Genomic DNA, 19,814 nt, shown 5'->3' with positions numbered 1-19,814 from the left:
ACGCACCATCAACGCTTAAAGGTTTAGAGCATCGAATACTCCCATCCAGACTATGTATTTTTCAGGGAAGAGCGTGGGTATTTCAGCTTGTCAAACTGCATATATGTCTGGGTGCTGAACTGACCTGCTAGCAGTCCAAGCCTTTCACCAATGAAAACATTCAGTCCATCATGAAAGAGCAGCTAGAATCTTCTAACAGACGAGAAAGGGACAGCATTCTTCTTCCACAGTCCAGCAGCTGGTCTTAGACATTTATGGGCTGTTGTAAAAAGATGAGGTGATGCTACGCCGTGGTAAACATGGCTCTGCACCAACTTTTTTGGAGAAATGTTGCTGCCATCAAATTCAAAATTAGTATATTTTTATTTCTTTTTAGTTAGTTAGTTAATTAGTTAGTATATTGCTTTAAATAATGCATTTTCTCAGCTCAAACATTTGATATGTTTTCTGTTGTAGTATTTGTCATGTCATACAGTTTTTAGGCCTTTTGATTCTAGATGAGTCACAGTTAATAGCTGACCAAAAAAAGCCTAAATATATCCACTATGATTCAGTGTTCAGGATTTTCTCTACTGTTACATTTGGACTCTCTCAGTCAACTCTTTGCCCGTGTTTATTTGAAACTGGAAAGTGTGGCTGGAAATTACTCATACTGATTTTAAGATAGGATAAAGCTTCTCACATGATCGCTCAATAGGAATAAAATGCTTTATTAAAAAGGGCTGATTTTTAAAACAAATGTGGTAAAATTACAGGTTTCAGTGAAAAGCTTTAACTGTGACTACTTGTAATTTGCCCCAAGGCTGGGCGAAGCATTACATGTTTGCGGGATAACTTCCACAGCAACAAAAATTTGCGTTCAGCAGAGAAGCTCCCCAGTACTTTTCCACACGCCTGTCTATCTGGGCAGTGCTTAGCCCATCTGGCGTGTCAGTTAAGAGTGACACACCTTTAGTTTCTGTTTAAGTCATGTTCACATTTTATATTAAACACATTACTTACTTATATAGCCATAAACAATCAAAAGAACCTGTTTGTTTGGTGACGTTAAATAAAGGTGAGTTTATGTTGTTATTACCATCATTGTTCCAGTTGGCATTTTCAATCCTAAGAATGCAATTTGTCATGTTATTGCAAGACAATTGCATGTTTTGCAGTCTGTGTTGAATAGACTCTACATAAACAAATGTTAAATCTGTGCTGCACCTCCTCATAGATTCACATCTCTAATCTTCATAGACTGTCATGGTGATTAACTCGAAGAATAAACTCGTGGCTTCTCTGCATGTCTTTTTTTTTATGTAAAATGTCATCCTCTTAAACCAGCTGCTGATAAAATTGTTATAACTCTAAGAAGATTTAACAAGGAAGTTATAAATGGCTGGACCCCATTAATCTTTAGGGTAAAATATATTTTATTAAATAATAACACTAAACACTGAAGGTTACTTTACAAAGAATTAAAAATCAATAAGAATGAATGGAAATACCTATCAAATTACAATATGTAAAATCATTAAGAACAGAGAATCACAGTGAGTAAGACAATTTAAGGAGGTGCAGGACAAAAGATTGCATAGTGGAGAAAAAGTCAGTGTTATATACAGTGGGATGCAAAAGTTTGGGCAACCTTGTTAATAGTCCTTATTATCCTGTATAAATCGTTGGTTGTTACGATAAAAAATGTTAGTTAGATATATCATATAGGAGAAACACAGTGATATTTGAGAAGTAAATTGAAGTTTATTGGTTTTACAGAAAGTGTGCAATAATTGTTTAAACAAAATCAGGCAGGTGCATAAATTTGGGCACCACAAAAAAGAAATGAAATAAATATTTAGTAGATCCGCCTTTTGCAGAAATTACAGCCTCTAAACGCTTCCTGTAGGTTCCAATGAGAGTCTGGATTGTGGTTGACGGTATTTTGGACCATTGCTCTTTACAAAACATCTCTAGTTCATTCAGGTTTGATGGCTTCCGAGCATGGACAGCTGTCTTTAACTCACACCACAGATTTTCAATAATATTCAGGTCTGGGGACTGAGATGACCGTTCCAGAACGCTGTACTTGTTCCTCTGCATGAATGCCTTGGGGGATTTTGAGCAGTGTTTCTGGTCGTTGTCTTGTTGAAAGATCCAGCCCCGGCGCAGCTTCAGCTTTGTCACTGATTCTTGGACTTTGGTCTCCAAAATCTGCTGATACTGAGTGGAATCCATGTGTCCCTCAACTTTGACAAGATTCCCAGTCCCTGCACTGGCCACACAGCCCCACAGCATGATGGAACCACCACCATATTTTACTGTAGGTAGCAGGTGTTTTTCTTGGAATGCTGTGTTCTTTTTCCTCCATGCATAACGCCCCTTGTTATGCCCAAATAACTCAATTTTAGTTTCATCAGTCCACAGCACCTTATTCCGCAATGAAGCTGGCTTGTCCAAATGTGCTTTAGCAAACCTCAAGCGGCTCTGTTTGTGCTGTGGGCGGAGAAAAGGCTTCCTCTGAATCACTCTCGCATACAGCATCTCCTTGTGTAAAGTGTGCTGAATGGTTGAACGATGCACAGTGACTCCATCTGCTGCAAGATGATGTTGTAGGTCTTTGGTGCTGGTCTGTGGGTTGACTCTAACTGTTCTCACCATTCGTCGCTTCTGTGTATCCGAGATTTTTCTTGGTCTGCCACTTCGAGCCTTAACTTGAACTGAGCCTGTGGTCTTCCATTTTCTCAATATGTTCCTAACTATGGAAACAGACAGCTTAAATCTCTGAGACAGCTTTCTGTATCCTTCCCCTGAACCATGATGGTGAACAATCTTTGTCTCCAGGTCATTTGAGAGTTGTTTTTGAGACCCCCATGTTGCTACTCTTCAGAGAAAATTAAAAGAGGAGGAAAACTTACAATTGACCCCCTTAAATACTCTTTCTCATTATTGGATTCACCTGTGTATGTAGGTCAGGGGTCACTGAGTTTACCAAGCCAATTTGAGTTCCAGTAATTAGTTCTAAAGGTTTTGGAATCAATAAAATGACAACAGTGCCCAAATTTATGCACCTGCCTGATTTTGTTTAAACAATTATTGCACACTTTCTGTAAATCCAATAAACTTCATTTCACTTCTGAAATATCACTGTGTGTGTCTCCTGTATGATATATTTAACTGACATTTTTTATTGTAACAACCAACGATTTATACAGGAAAATAATGACTATTAACAAGGTTGCCCAAACTTTTGCATCCCACTGTATGTCACAAACAGTTTTGTCAAGGTTTGCTGTGTAGCAGGCAGGGTGTACTACAAACACAAAAGCAAAACTTGAAACTAGAAACACAAAAACTCAAACTAAAACACAAGAAAATAAACCAGGAACTGAGAAATAGGAATTAACTTTTTAAACATAGGCTGCATCTTCCTGAGGGCACATTTGTAGACCGATTACATCACAGCAACGCGACAAAGGCTGTCTCAATTCGTAGACTCCTCTTAATCCGGCCGACAAATGCGTCCTCATTTTCCCCAGATTTGAAGGATGGGTTGGATGTATCCTTCGTGGCCCACAATATCCAAGTTTTGGGACACAGCTAATGAGAGGATGGGGAACAGGTGGTAACACAGCTGGGACAAATCAGGCCTAATGAGACAAGGGGAAGCAAAACCAGACACACTGCACACAGGACAGGGACTATCAAAATAAGACAGAAAACACACGACAGACATGGACTTGACACAGTAACAAACTGCGACATGAGACACAACTGACTGGGGAATGAGAAAAACGTGAAGTCAGAACTAAACCTACACTAAATGTGAGATGCACAGGAACAAAAACCAAGAAATCAGAAAGCGAAAAACTAGAGAGCTACAAATACAGAACCATAAACCAAAAGACTAGTAATGATAAACCGTGATGAAATCAAAAAATTATAATAACACAAAACACTGGGTCACTTACCCAGGACTCTAACAAGTTTAAAGACATCAAAAAAATAACTAAAAATATCAAAAGTATGTGAGGAAATAAGTCCAGGCTTGGGACTGGCACTAGGAGTACACTAACAGCACCATGCAGTCTCATTGCAGTTTGTAAAATAGTCACAACTATAATTTTATTAGTTTGTGTTTCTGTACATTAACTTTTATTCTTTTGTGTGTTCCTCAACATGAATTTCCCAGCATTAAATTTGAACTTTTCATCCCTCCATTCTCCTATATACCGAATCTATTGTATATCTCAAATATTTTCATGCATCATCACTTTTAAAAATATTATTAATGAACAACATGCTGCTTAGTTAAGTTTAGACAGGTTAGTTTTGTTAGGTTTTGTTTTATTATGGTACTGGACTGATTGAACAGCAGCACACACCTGAAAAGATATGCTTCCAGTGGTAAAACAGTGCCACCTTGTGGTGAATTCTTTTGTTACAGCTTGCAGGGGGCAATTACAAAAAGTACCTTTAGACAAAACAAAACAAAAAACCTTTAGACAAAACAGGATTTACAGAGAGCCAGTCTCCATATGAGTATATAGAAGAAAAGCTCTGAGATTCTGTAAGAGGAGACAAGGGGTGTCAAGCCTCTCCTTTGGTCAACTCACAAAACCAGTGCTGACTGCAGGTTAGGGTTAGTCAGTGGTGCTAGTTTATAAGGTGGGGGAAGCCTGCAGTCAGCCGAGACTTAAATGGTCACTTGGATGAGTGATGAGTGAATGTTTTCCCCACTGAAAACACTACGTCCAGATTAACAGAATAATTTTTTTGTGATATAACCTTTTTGTGTACATTGTGTACAACCAGTTTTGACTTGATAATGTCAGTACTGGGTAAAAACTGTTTGAGTCCTCAATGTATCTTTCCAGGAAGTGATGCCTACATAAATGAAAACAGGATTGATCCTTAAAAAAACCTGTTCATTTTCTGTGCCAACCAATAATCTATAGAAAATTTCTAGCTCCTTCACTTTGAGGAGGTCACCGGCTCCCACCTGAGCGGCTGACTGCAATCAAAGAGTGCAAACTGAGCGAGATGACTCACCTCTCCTCAAGTTCCTGTGTCTGTGCCACTTGGTTTGTGATTTTAAGCCTGAGCACTCGTTTAATATACGAGGACGTTGCATGTTAAAAGAAAAGAATATATAGATTAACCTTGATAAATAAGGGTTATTTGGTATATACTAGCTAGTATTAGCAGCGTTTACAGTAAAAAAAAAAAACAGTGACGTATTTAACTACATTGAACAAATACCAAATAATCGTGTTGGCTCAGTCAAATGGCGAGTAGAGGGCAGCTACACTCTCTTTGGCATTTGCACAGAGCTAGCTAGTAGGCTATCCTCTTTCGATTAACGCCAAACAAAATTACGAATAGAAAATGAGATATCACACAGGTTAATTTTTGAGTAAGTTACTTGGTTTATCTTAATGGCGTTGAATTAATGAAAGGAGGTAAACTCTGAAAACAGGCCAGAGTTCGGGATTTTCTTTTCGCCTCTCGCTTCACAAGCGTACATGCAGAGACTCATCTTTATGCATAAGTGGTCTTTGTTAGAAGGAAACCACAACTGAGCTGCACCACGGGGAAAAACCAAGACGACGCTGTAGGCGTGTCTGTCAACTTTATCATTTCTTTCAGGAAGTAGACATATTTTATTTCTCGTGCCATAACTTTTCTTTTGCGTGCGATAGAAACACGTTGATGGTGAGCTTTGGTTGAGGAACTGTCATGTCGGACTCTTTGGAACGGTCCACGAAGATCAACTCGTTGAAGGAGCCGGTTGTGAAGAGGCTGTGTGAGGTGCTGGACAAATCCAGCACTAAAGGATGGCGAAAACTTGGAGAGATTGTTGGCAATGATAGACGGTTTAAAGTCAGGTGGGTTAAACATTACTATTAGTACTTGTACTTAGCAAATGACCAGAAATCATTGCATGCATACACTTAACCACCGGTTTATTTATTAAAGCTAATGGAGACTAATGCGATTAACTTTCATTATAGTTACACTGTTCGGTTTGGTGGTTATTGTCAATTTTATGTTGTGGTTTATATTAAAAAATAAAGGTGTAGAGTATGTAATACAGTAATGCACAATTAACCTGTATATTTTCTGGCATAAATAAATATGTAACTCCAAGTTAATAAAATCAAGAAACCCTCATTGAGAGATTAAATTGGACAAATATTTGTTTTTCCTTACAGCGTCTTCCAGGTTAATGGCAGTTAATGAAACTATCAATCAAAAGTGTAGGGTCCAGTCATTATTTATATGCAGTTTTATTAACAAATAATGATGATGACTAATGTTTGCCTCTGTTTTTTTTCATCCTAGCTGTTACTGTACAGCTGTAACATTATCATATGATATCACACCTGCCTAATATCACTATTACACCGTGTGTTTGAGTACATATATTCCCCGTACAGTGCAGTCTGCTTATAAGATGAAATATGCATTATTATACCAAAACAGCAGCCAAAACTTAAAAAACAACGTGGCTCAATCAAATAAGTACAAACTAAATAAGCTCAGACAAGTGTAAAATAGCACAAAAGAAGGGAGTTCAGGTAAATAGAGAATCACAAAAACTGAACAGCAAGACATATCAGCTCTTAAATATAACTTATTAAGGAGCTTTGTAATAAGCTTCAACAAATACAAGTGTTACGGTATGACACTAACATCTATCTGTTAGATAAAGTGTTTCACTGATTGTGCACTAAGCAGTGCAGATGGTTTAAAGATTATCATTAATTTGCCTTTCTTTTAAATTTGTGTAAACTTATTCCCTTATCTTTGTCTAACAGTTTCTTATGATCTGAGTTTTCGTGTGTGAAAATGGTAAAGACGAGTTTTACTGTAATACGATTTGAAATATGAAATGCTGACAATCACCTACATGTTTTCCAGCTCGGACGACATGGAGATGTGCTCGCTGAAGGTGCTGGAGCTGGAGGGAAGCCCGAGTCTCATGCTGCTAAGGCTGATGGGAGAGCGAGGCTGCACCACAGGCCATCTGATGGACTACCTCCAAACTTTAGGCAACTCAGAGGCTCTGCAGTGCCTGAAACCGCCAGGTAGAGTAAAACCACATCGATGCTGCTATGTTGTCAATCATGCAGGTTAATCTTCACTTTCTGCATTCTTTTTATTTCTCATCTGAAGCTCGCAGTTCATTGTGCTGTTTGGATGAAACTTATAGGCACCACAAAGTTCTGCTGTATACAGTCCATCTAAATCAGTGTAAATTCACAGTAATTATCCTGTACATGTGCAGCCCTCCAGATCCTCATTCAGCCCCAGTCTGTATCCATTATATGTGGCCACAATCTGCGGCTCAGCTGCCATGCTGTGGGCAAGTCTCCAGTACAGTACCAGTGGTTCAAATCTAAGGAAGAGGTGAGTTCCTCTGACGCACACACACACACACACACACACACACACACACACACACACACACACATTGAATTTTTTCTGACTTTAAATTGAAGTACTTGCGTTAAAACCTCTTTAGCGTTTTTCACACATTCACTGCAGCCATAACTTTACTAACTTTACTAGAAATGACACAACTGAAATGCATGTGAGATCAAAAATGTCCAACATGGTCTGATCAAACATTAAATGGTGTTTAAACCGACAACTTCCTAGTACAAAGTCCACCTGCATGATCCGGTAAATTCACCACTAGTGAGTCCTGCGGTTGCATTCTCTTCTCAGTCAGGACTTTCCCATAAAACAGAGTATTTCCAATAGTGAGAAGACATGATTACCCTATCATCGGTGCAGTAAATAGCACTGTTGTTTCATCATAGTTAATGGGTGATCCTAAATAAGTGGTTAAGAAACTTACCTGAATCTCTTCCTATAGCGCAGGGATGTTTTTTAGTGAGCTGAGCAACTCATAAAGGTGCACAGTTGCAATTGTCTGCATGTGTCAGCGTCAGCATGCATTCAGTCTTGTGACGCCATGCTGAAAGGGATACATAAGTGTTACTCATTCTGACTTGAAGGATGTAACTTTTACATCCTTCATCATCATGTCACTGTTGTATGAAACACTTCCTTCCTTCATCATGGGTGCTCAATCATAGAAAAAGACACATTCAGATGCTGTCGTATTATTAGGAGGAAGGAGCTCATGTCTAAGTTTCTACCCAAAGCTTTGATCTTTTCTAATGAGTTTGTGTTTTGGTTTTAGTTTATTTTCACTCAGTTTACAGAGTGGTTTTGCTCATTGTGTTGTGTAGTTAATGTTTAAATTTCATTAGTGTCAGTGTTGTTTGTGTGTTTTTAATGATTATAAGGAGGCTGTTTGTCAGCCTCTTCAGCCTGATTTCCCTAAATGAACTAACAGACTAAAACTAAGGACATTAGTTTTATAAATACACAATTTTTTTCCAATTTTTTTTCAAGACACTAAATGTAATTTTAGGTAACTGCAAGGTTATTTTAAAAAATATTTTTCCCCAAACTGTTAACTTTGCCTCACGGTCTCTGAAATGCATTTCCTTAAGCAGTACTTCCTGGCAGAAGTCTTTAAGGAAGTCAGGATTTTAAGCAGTGAGTCACAAACTTGAGCTGAAGTACAAAATTAACAAGTTTGGGCTTGAAGTGATCTCAATCAGCACCTTTTTCAAATAGAAACAGTGCTCCTTATGCCCTGCTTGCTCCTGATCTTGTGATGTAAAAGACTTTATCATCCCTTTTTGGATTTCAGCGACTCATAAAGATCATTGACAGTAGAAGATCAAAGAAAGACAAAGCTCACAGGCCCAAGTTGAGAAAAATGCATATACCTTCCAGTTTATTATGTCCATAATGATGACATAATGTTTCCATCATGCAGAGTTTTCAGGCATTAGATAAAATGACTGTGGTGTCGAAATTGTCTCACTTCTGAGCTGGGAACAACCTTGTAAACTAATAAATGTGGTTTTCAAACTTCAGGTTCCAAACAGCTTCTCCCCAGACTTGGTAATAAGTCCAGTCCAGATGAAGGATGCTGGTTTTTACATCTGCAGAGTCAACTGTGGAGATGCCTTTGAGTTCAGCCACTGGGCTCAGGTGGATGTCCTGAATGTCACCTTGTGTTACGGTAAGATTGTGCAGGTTTATATTCAGTAGATCTGTCCAAAAATCATATTCAGTTAAGGTGATGTTTGATGTTACAGCTCTGATTGTATATATTTCACATCTCTGGGCTTTAGGAGTTGAATTACATCACTGTCTATATGCTGTCCGCTGTGTGGATAGAAGAAATTAAGTTATCAGGTCATGATTCACCTCATGAGCCATGACAAAAACTGAAAGAGACACAGTTTAAATTAAAAGTATTAACTGAAAAGAGGTTATGAGGTCAGTGTTGTCAGCATCTCAGCAGGTGGAGTTAAAATGGTGAGTGTAAGAGCGGGGATTGGGAACTCAAGGGCCGGTGTCCTGCAGGTTTTAGATATCATCCTGGGTCACCACATCTGAATCAAACAATTAGTTCATTACCAGGCCTGTGGAGAACTTCGAGACATGTTGAGGAGGTAATGTAGCCATTTAAATCAGCTGTGTTGGATCGAGGACACATCTAAAACCTGTAGGACACTGGCGCTTGAGACCTGGAGTTCCCCCACGCCTGGTGTCAGGTGTTGTACTATGCAAAACTATATTAAAAGGTTGAAGCAGGCAAAACAAGTAACATAATGCTGGGTAGATAAGAGAGAGAGAGGGATACAGCTCAAATGCTGGAAACTGACCAAGTGCTCCCATTTGCATTGATTGACTCCGCCTACCAAAAAACCTCCAAAAACACATCAACTCTGGCCAAGACAGGAGGGCTGTCATGAGTTCTTACTGTTAGAGAAAGGGCCTTTTTTGTAGAGCCGTTGGTAATCTTATCTCCAGTTAAAGCTAAAACATTGAAGTTTCTTTAGCAGCGTTTGTGAATGGCTTTAGCGTGATGCAGAAGTGATTTTGTAATTCCTGTGGTTAATTGCTGTGGTTATTAGCATAAATGCGCTAAATATTAATTCTGCGCTACAGCTGCTCAGCCAAGAATCTCAAGAATCTAGCGTGTGTGCGAATTAGCGTGGTGTTAAACACTGCACTCTTGTTACATCACAATTGTTACAGATTAGTTATAAGACCAAAAGCTCTTGTCTATTCAATGCAAAGCAGCAGTGATTGACAGTTTGTTGTTATATTGTTTGGATAGCAGGCGAAGTATTTCATAATCCAGAGCCACGCCTGCTGGTACACATCTTGAATGTGTGGTACTAGAGAAGAAGTTTAAGTGTGGAATTTAAATCCTCAAAAAAGGACCAGTGACTGTGATCGTTCTGACCTGATGCCTTGCAGTGTGCGCTAGCTATATACTGTGCACATAGCTAGCACACTTGCAATATTTAATACATATGCTCTTCAGATGTTTGTCTTTTATGAGTTTTTGTTTTACTTCCTTCCAGCTACCCTGTGCTCCTGTGCTTGGAATATGAAAATAACATGGATGCTGTGACGAAGATGTGGCCTTATTGCTCAAAGCTAATAAATGGCACACTACAAGCTTTTGTCACTGTAAAATAGCTTTGCCTGATTTGGTTGACTGTTAATAAAAATAACTTTCCCAGCTAACCTATATCCCTCTTTGAGGACAACAACCAACAGTTGCAACCTAATAATGTACTAGTAATTAAATAACATAAAAAACAGTATGCAAAATCTTGCAGTTTACACAGTTAATCAGAAGTTTCTTTCTTGGTGTTGTGTACAAAGGTTTTCTCCAGTATTCCAACATTTTATTCTGACTTTATGTAGATTTTCTCCATTGAAAACAAATGATTCATCACTGAGATATTGTTAGTGTTTGAAGCTCACTGACCTCAGTTTCCTGTTCTTTGTCTGAACAGGACTTGTTTATTTTTGCGGGACCTGAAACTCTGTCACTTTTTCCAGCTCAAATGGGAATCCTTTAACGGATGAAGAATACGTTATGCAGTGCTGTGTGTAATTGTCTTCTTTCCTCACATCATCAGGGCAGAGTTATCACTTTTTAGATGGTCGACAAAAGGTGGTGATCCAGCCTCAGTCCCAGCGGCTACATGTTGGGGAAGATTTGCAGCTGGAATGCGGAGCCGTGGGACGGCCGATTCCTCGATACCAGTGGCACAGGAATGGAGTCCCAATTCCGAATTCTACAAAGAGGAAACTCATGGTGAGAGGATATGGGAAGAAATGTTTTTCTTTTATTGCTTGTTTGTGTGTGTGTGTGTGTGTGTGTGTGTGTGTGTGTGTGTGTGTTTTGAGACATTAAAACTGTTGTGGCATAACTGTGTGTATATTTCAGATTCCTCACGTGATGCAGGAACAACAAGGCAGGTATCGCTGTGAGATCAGCAGCAGCTCTGAGAGAATGTGGACCAATGAAGTTGATGTTGTGATAGGTATGTCACACTTGAAGACATTTTGTTTAAAATTACTATTGAACCAGTTTCATTGTCATCATATTTGAGCGATTATTTGCCTCTGTTCTTAACTGAAAGCACCAAGGATATCAGTCCAGATTTCAGGGGCAATGGAGTGCTCTGAAGGTAGAGTTGAAGGCACTGGTGCATGGTGTTTTAAATTGGGTAACAGTTAGCAGGTGTTAGCTGCATGCGAATGGAAATCACAACTTCATTCAGATTGCATGTGGATCGTGGTCTTGGATTATTCTCACTAATCAGCACAAAACTCACATGCATGCTTTCTGATTGTACTAAAATCAATCCTTCCTGTCATCTTTAATGCATTTCATATTTATCTGTGGTACTTAATGAAGTGATCCAATTCAACCACTCATCGTGTTTCTCTGTCTGTGTGACAGAGCTCGATTGCTGTATGGGGAAAAATGTCTGCAGCACTAAGTTGTGGTTACGTGTCCATTACGTGTGATGATGACTGTTGCAGTCCCACACTCAGCATCCTTTGACTGTTACAAATACTCACAAAGAAACATTTAGACCACCAAATAGTTTCTGTGTATCATTCTGTTGTTTTTTCAATTATTGTGGTTTTTGTGGCTCTGTGGGTCATGCTAATTTTGTACTCTCTACTTCAGTTGTAGAGATTGAGGGGAACTAGGAGTGACATGACACAGTGTTTGCTACTGCGGGGAAAAAAAACAACCTACGAGCTTCCAGCATCATTTAAAAAGTGTTTACTCATTTAAACAAGTTGTTTTTCTGGCCAGATTGGAAGTAAAAAAAAAAAAAGAAATCTGTGTAAAAATGTTTCTGAAACACATCATTTAAATCCAGTGGTGTAGTATCCCACTGCGGACCACTATGAGAACAGTTGCAAGCCATTTTAAGTTGAATGCTCAGTCATATTTATTCGAGCTGAATCAGATGCAACAGGGGAAAATATTACTTAAATACTGAAACAATAAATGCTTTTTGCTCACTGTTTCATGCATCTGTTTGCTTCCCCTGAATCTCTGTAGAGTCTATAAATGAAATGTAGACAAAGAGCAGACTGATCATGTGTCCTTGTGCACAAAGAGACGTTAGCAGATTACTTCAGTGTTGGTTTTGGTCTTTTCTTTCTTATTAATTCTGAATATTATTACTATTACTTTTATTACTATTAAGTTTCACCCTTTCATTTAACTAATCAGTTTTGTACGCTAAACTTGAGTGATAATGATATTTTTTTTTCCTAGATGACATTTACGCCATTGGAGAAGGTAAGAGGAACCACGCGCAGCAAGCATAGACATCAAATATTTCTCTTAAACAACACTTCCTATGTTATGCTTGGCTTTGTGTTGACTTTCTTGTTGTTTTTTAGGTTCCAATGAATTCTTCCTAAACAGTATTCCTGAACAACTTTATGGTGAGTGTCTTTATGCAGGACTGATAGCTGGTGCACAGTTCCTCTACTTTGCATGTGCGATACTACTGCGATCAGTTTCAGTCTCAGTACTTACGCCAACACAAAGATGTGAAACCTTCTTGTAGCACAGTGTTAGCAGCCACACACAAGGACAAAATAACACTTTGCAGCATCATGCACTAAACACCAGAGAATAACACCCACTAAAAAAAGCTACTCACCAAAAAAGGAAAAGCTTCACAAAAGGCTGGCGTGTTTTATGACATCAGCGTGATAATAATGTCACTGTTGTATGAAACACTTCCTTCCTTCCTCCCTCCATTTCTTGGTTATTATGATTCTTATCATCTCTACCTCAGTTTCTAGTTTGTGCAAACAATAAACCACAAATGCTGTGAATGTATGTAAATTTCCCGTTTCTTCTGATGGATGTTTTTCTTGCTCTAACATGTACTGTGCAGCCATGCAAAAAAAATAGGAACTGCCATTGGAAATCATTGTTTATTGTAGTCTAACTGAACAAACGATCCTGTGCAAAACAGTACCAGCAGATTTACTCAAATAAGGACAGGAAAAAAACATGGACTTTGTTGTCATTTACATGATATTAAAAGTAAGCAAAGCAGATGAGTCGTATGTGGGGGAAAAAGGAAAGCCCCTGCGTTATAACACCTTTAAACCGATACTACTTAACGTCATGTTCCAGTGAACTTTGCCTTTGTTCTGATGTTCGCTACACACCTGTAAGGTTTCATAACTGGATTTTGCACCGTTGTCACACATGTCATTTTATTTTGCAGCGCTTCCGCCTTCAGTTATTTTCTGTTTCCACTTCACTTTCCAGTTCTGAAACCATGTATGTCATTGATTTTTGGATGGTATTCCTTTTATTACATTCATCATTTTCTCCCTTTCATGTGTTTGATCCCAGCAACTGACAAAGTGGCCCTGCTGATCGGAAACCTGTCTTACCAGAACCACCCGCAGCTTAAAGCTCCAATGGTGGATGTTTATGATCTCACTAACCTCCTGCGGCAGCTAAACTTCAAGGTGGTTTCGCTACTAGACCTCACAGAGTCAGAGATGAGAAATGCTGTAGATGAGTTTCTACTGCTGCTTCACAAAGGAGTCTATGGTACGTTTGCATTTGACTTACCTCTGAGCGGTTTGGGCCATTGTTTCAGCCCAGAAGGTGACAGAAATATACGGATCCCAAAACACAGCATGAAAGAGAAACACTACCATTTTAATCCTTCTAATCTAAGCATAAACAATATTTAGATAAAATAAGAAAATATAAATGAATGCATAGCATTTTCAAGATTATTTATAACTTAACAAATGTTATTCTAATTAAATAAACATTAAATAACAACAGTAAAAAAAGCTGTATGCAACCAGATCTTGTATCTCTCAGCTGCCTGACTGAAATGCCGACTTTCCTCTTTAGGTCTGCTGTACTATGCTGGTCACGGATATGAAAACTATGGAAACAGTTTCATGGTGCCAGTAGATGCTCCAAATCCGTACCGCTCAGCCAACTGTTTGTGTGTGCAGAGCATCCTTAAACTGATGCAGGAAAAGGAGACGGACCTCAATGTTTTTCTGCTGGACATGTGCAGGAAGAGGTGAGTGCTAGAGTCATTCAGAAAAAATCAAGAGAACACAGATCATCACTGTATAACACACAGTCAGTTAAACCGCCGGGGTATCCGTCTGTCCTGCTACAAAGCAGGAAACATTGTGAACCCATTTTAGCAGCGTTGGTTCAAATAAAAGTGATACCAGTGGCACTGAGCAGGTAACAAGAAGACATCGCCCCCAAAAGGAAAGGTTGCACAAGTGGCCGTTACTGACCACTGCTATAACTGCATTGAGGCAACAGTTTTGGTGCTATATAAATAAAATTGAACTGAATTGCTCTCTCCTCGTCCCTCCTGACTGATTCTCTCTAGTTTTGGTGTTTGTTAGTGGCATTGTCACTGCTCATACCATGAGATGGTATCTACAGCCCATTCAGGGTGCACAGGTAGTCCACCTTCTCCAGGATGGCACATCTGTATGTGTCATCACAAGAAGGTTTGCTGTGTCTCCCGACACAGTCTCAAGATTGTGGAGGGTGTAGCAGAAGATTCACACCGAGCACATGTGACAAAGTATCTGGAGACACCTTGGTGAACAATATGCCTGTAACATCATCCAACATGATTTGTTTGTATTGGGTCAGTGTTGGTCTGGGGAGGCATATCCTTTGAAGATCAGACCTAAACATGCTAGCCAGCACTACACTGATTGCTGTTTGGTATGGGGATAAAAGACCATGTGTCAAATTAAGCCACGGACTATCCAGGAGCTCTCGATGTCCTGATCCAGGTCTGTGAGAAGATCAAACAGGATGTAATCCGGCATCTCATTACGAGCATGTACGTCGACCTTCAAGACCCAATGTCTGCTTTGAGTGTTCCTCTAATTTTCTTTGAGCACTGCATATATTCTGTTTTCTTTAAGAAAAGGACCGTTAGGAAACTATTGTCTCTCTAGCTTAAAGTTTAGAAAGTATCAAAATTTTACATATTTATTTTCAGGAATATTCACGATGACAGCACTTCAAACGTCGTCCTGAGGGTTACCGCCAACATTGTCTTTGGATATGCTACGTAAGTCCATAAATTAACTTCATACATGGTTTTGGTTTCCCAGATATGAAGTGTTGAATTATTTGTTTGGCTGTTCAGGTGCCAAGATGCAGAGGCCTTTGAGCTGAGCTCCACCGGCTTCACCAACGGTGTGTTTGTCAAGTTTCTGAAGAAGCGCCTGCTGGATGACGAGAAGATCACTGTGGTGCTGGACAGAGTCGCCGAGGGTAAGAAACAACACAAAAGTACAGCATATGCTAACATCAGAGACAATGTAGGAAGCACTTAGTTAAAAGATGATCAGCAGAGCATTTTGAATCCTTTGGCAAAATTTAAATTAAATTGCATTTCAGTTACTGTGTTTCCTGCAGGATGTGTTTCAGCGGTCAGTTTAATGAAAAGAATAAAACAATTTAATTAAACGTATTCTGCTTTCCATTATTCTTCCATGCTTGTTGGCTAATGGAGTTTCCTTCAAGGACCCACAAGTTTATGATCCATTAGCTTTTGTTAAATTAAAAATCCAATGCCTCTCAACTCCCAATGCAATGTTTTTAATCTGATTGCGTTTCAGGTCATGTAAGGATGTTTTGGCTTTTTGTGTTATAATAACTGCAGACTGTCTGATTTATGTTTTGTGCACAGATATGGGCCAGTTTGACGCTACAAAGGGGAAGCAGGCTCTGGAGATCCGCAGCAGTCTGTCGGAGAGGAGAGCGCTGACGGATCCTATTTTGCCCGGAGACAGCGCTGATCTCGCTCATGCCCACAGCCGACAGTGGGCAAAAGCTCACGGTGAGTTTAGTACTAGAGATTTAAAGCATTTTTTTTATATGTTAAAAACCTTATTTGCCTATGGCAGCTCAGAACTGGAGGCTCAGTCAGATTTTTACAAATGGTGAAAAAGTGCTCAGCTTATACTGGTAGAAACTTGGTGAAGGGGCAACAATCAGTAGAGTGAGAGACGCACCCTGTAACAGCCACGGTGCCTCTTCTAGTATTTGCCCCTACAATGGAGAAGTCATTCGCTCTTACTGTTGTAAATCTTGCTTTCACAGTGTCTGAGGGGGACCCAGTTCCTCTAAATATTGTCCCAACCTGTTAGGTTTCTCACTTTAAATGCTGCTTTTTCTTTCGTGCCTGTTTTATTTGTGGCATTTGAGAGAGAAGCAGTGAAAGCATTCAGTATTTTACAAACTAAAGACATTTTTGGTGAATGAGTGATATATATTTGACATATTGTTGTGTTAGTCATTATTTAGTTGTACTAAAAGGACTGTAATGCATATTTAGCATTTTTCTTTCAATTCTTTTAGGCACAAGGGCAATGTAAAAACAAAAAACTATTCACACACACATGATTAATAATAATAAAGCTGTTATTATTAATCTTTGGGACATGGGAGTCAAAGTTTTTCAGTTTTCATTTTAAGTAAATGGTTACAGGTGGACTTTCGGTCAAATGTATGCAAACTTAAATGTATGTGAGTCTAAATTCGTTTCTGTATTTTACTGCAGAACTTCCTGAGAGTATGTGTCTCAACTTTGACTGCGGCGCTCAGATTAAGTTGGGCTTCGCTGCGGAGTTCTCCAATGTGCTCGTGATTTACACTCACATCGTTAAGAAACCTACAGACATGTCCTTCTGTCAAGCACACGTCACTGACTTCTCACAGGTATGCTCTCATGAATCTGAAAGCAGAACATACATTTGTATCTGTCTATCACTAAGCAGTGAAGGAGAAGTTACACCATAAGTGTCTGTAAATATGCAACTTTTTCTGTTTGTGAAAACTCCCTTAGGACCTTGATGTGGATCCTAAATTGATGAATAGAGAAACTCCAGAGGAGACAGGGATCTACCTCCTGTCCAGCAGTCTGCCGCAACACTGTCTCTACACCAGACTCAGCTCACTGCAGAAGCTTAGGGTAAGAATTATAAATATTTACAGTATATCGCTTAGTGTGCTAGATTTCGGAGCTGGACCTAACTGGAGGAAATATAGAGTGCTGGATCCAGCTAACATCATGGTTAATTTGAGGTCTGAGACTGGTGAGCTGATCGGAGCGTAGTGGGATGTGTTTCATGGAGTTTTAACTATACTCGCACTTCCCAGGCCACAGTGTGAATGTAACTGGCTTTTTTCTGGTTGATGGATAAGTTGATCTGAGGAGTAGGAATAGATGTGGAGATATTACACAAAGGGTGGAGCAATCCCTAACGTGTGTCTGGATATTAAGCTACCAGCTGTGGAGTGCATTCATGTTACTTGCTGAGGGAATTATATCCTTTCAATCCTGTTGCTGTTTGAATTCAGCTTGAATTTAGTTTGAATGAGTACACATTTGCTATTCTTTCCATCAGAGGTCATCCAAATGAATAACTGTGATGAATGTTTATGGAAAATTAATGATTTCTCCTGACCACCTTCTGCACCACTTAATGGATAGGCAGAGAAGCTTTGTATAACATCTGTAACATCTGCTCCGCTGCTACATCGACATCTGCGGATAATCTTTACTCTTCAGCTATAAAAGATGATGGTTAATGGTCAGGGTCACAACATGTTGATGTCAGAGATCAACGAATGTGAAAATCAAATTTGTTGAAAATCAAATAGGATTTTCACATGTGGATCTTCTAGGAGGCTGTGAGGCATTATTAAATGCTGTATTTGTATAGCACTTTACACATTCAGTCATCCACCCATTCACACACTGGTGATGGCAAGCTACATGTAGCCACAGCCACCCCAGATTATGATTTATTAAGATCTTCTCCTCTTGCTAATCCTCGCTAATCTCTGATCTAATAGATATAGTGATGTTTGCGTGTGTAAAGTAAAAGTCATTAAACTTTTCCTCTTGTATAGATAAACTATTGAATAGTTGACACATAGAAAACTTATAGGATCACTGGAAGTAGGAGGATTTACCTGGTCACCATAAAGTTTATTCACAGTTGTTAAGATGATTTATAATTCAGAAATTATTTGATGTGGTTTCATTTTGTGCTACAACAGCTTTGAGTGTTGATTAATACAACTTTTTGTGTGCTAACACCTCATGCAACAGGAGGAGCTGGTCTTCACCGTGTGTCTTCAGGGAACCTTCACTGCTATGGACGACGATCATCCGATCCACTGGACGAAAAGCGTCAACATTGGAAAGCCGCTGATAGCCCGACTGGATCTCCACCGGGCCATGCGGCGAAACAGCTGCCTGCAGACCTGCCTGATGCCCCACAGTCCATCCCACAGCCCCTGTCACAGCCCTGGACCCGAACACCGCCACCACCTCTATCACGGGTCACACCAGGCCCAGGACTACAACCGCCTCTCCCCGCAGCATCGCTATTTGGACATCGGTGAGCATCTGCAGGGCGCAGTTGGAGGCTGCGGGGATATCTACTATGAAAATCTCAGCCAGTGTCGCTATGACCCACCGTACACCTCCGGTGGGCTTTCGAGCTCACCAGGCAGGCTCAGCATTCCCATAGAGACCACAGACGACATCAACGAGCTGCAGACTGTGTTCATCAACAGTCTGCAGCTACAGCCACAGTGAGACAGAATAGGAGCTTTAAATGTCTGTAGTTCTGAATCTATATTACTGCTGCTCTTGTTGTTACATATTTCAAATGTATATTTTATACATCGGTTGTTTCAGAAAGTGTTATGCTGACCTTTGTAAATCTGTTTTGAGAACTGAAAACATGTATTTGAGTAAACTGACTAATAGGTCCTCATGTAACAGTATTTCAGAGACTTAAAAATAGAGCTGAAACTATTTTTCTTAGCCAGATGCATTTAAACTACAAACTAGGTGGGCATTAAAATAAAAACGGTACATGGTATGCATTTTATCAAATAAACCTGAGAAAAAGAGGTGGTTTACATCCATGTTTGTATTCCTGTATTTATAATTATTACTTATACATTTGTGACTTGGCAGCTTTTTTGGTATTATATATGAAGGTTAAGGGTGGTGCAGTGGTTAGCACTCTTGCCTCACAGCAAAAGTCTTGGGTCTTGGGTTTGAATCCACCAGCTGGATGAGGAATTTGTGTGTATTTTTATGTTCTCTCTGCTTTCACTGTGTAAATATATGAATGGGTTAACTGGTGATATATCATTACAGCCATCAAATACTGGTTCAAAAAGTATAATTCTATAATATTATTTTCCTCTGAATTGTAGAAATAGCATAAATTGGAAATAATCTTATAGTGGATCGCCCTTTCCTTATTTTATCTTACATATATACCATTAAAGTATATATGTAAGATATGGCCCTCATTTATAAAGTGCTTTACAAACCTGA

General features: G+C 39.3%; 1 protein-coding gene across 2 annotated transcripts; it reads left to right on the top strand.

Annotated features, from left to right (window-relative positions):
* Positions 1–4,937: 4,937 nt before the first annotated feature.
* Positions 4,938–19,378, top strand: malt1 (MALT paracaspase 1). Of its 2 annotated transcripts, XM_082553233.1 has the most exons (17): positions 4,938–5,867; positions 6,904–7,070; positions 7,271–7,392; positions 8,944–9,091; positions 11,016–11,194; positions 11,327–11,423; positions 11,523–11,570; positions 12,683–12,706; positions 12,811–12,855; positions 13,787–13,990; positions 14,306–14,483; positions 15,441–15,512; positions 15,591–15,718; positions 16,137–16,286; positions 17,010–17,167; positions 17,295–17,420; positions 18,567–19,378. In XM_082553233.1, the coding sequence occupies exons 1-17, from the start codon at positions 5,719–5,721 to the stop codon at positions 19,056–19,058; spliced, it is 2,487 nt and encodes an 828-aa protein (XP_082409359.1). In that variant the 5' UTR covers positions 4,938–5,718; the 3' UTR covers positions 19,059–19,378. The 2 variants fall into 2 exon arrangements, with proteins under 2 accessions (XP_082409359.1, XP_082409360.1); XM_082553234.1 differs by lacking the exon at positions 11,523–11,570 and having other exon boundaries at positions 4,939–5,867.
* Positions 19,379–19,814: the final 436 nt, after the last annotated feature.

Source organism: Aulonocara stuartgranti, assembly GCF_965226115.1.
Source record: "Aulonocara stuartgranti genome assembly, chromosome: 12".
Taxonomy (NCBI): domain Eukaryota; kingdom Metazoa; phylum Chordata; class Actinopteri; order Cichliformes; family Cichlidae; genus Aulonocara; species Aulonocara stuartgranti.
This window is presented reverse-complemented; position numbering and strand designations above follow the sequence as displayed.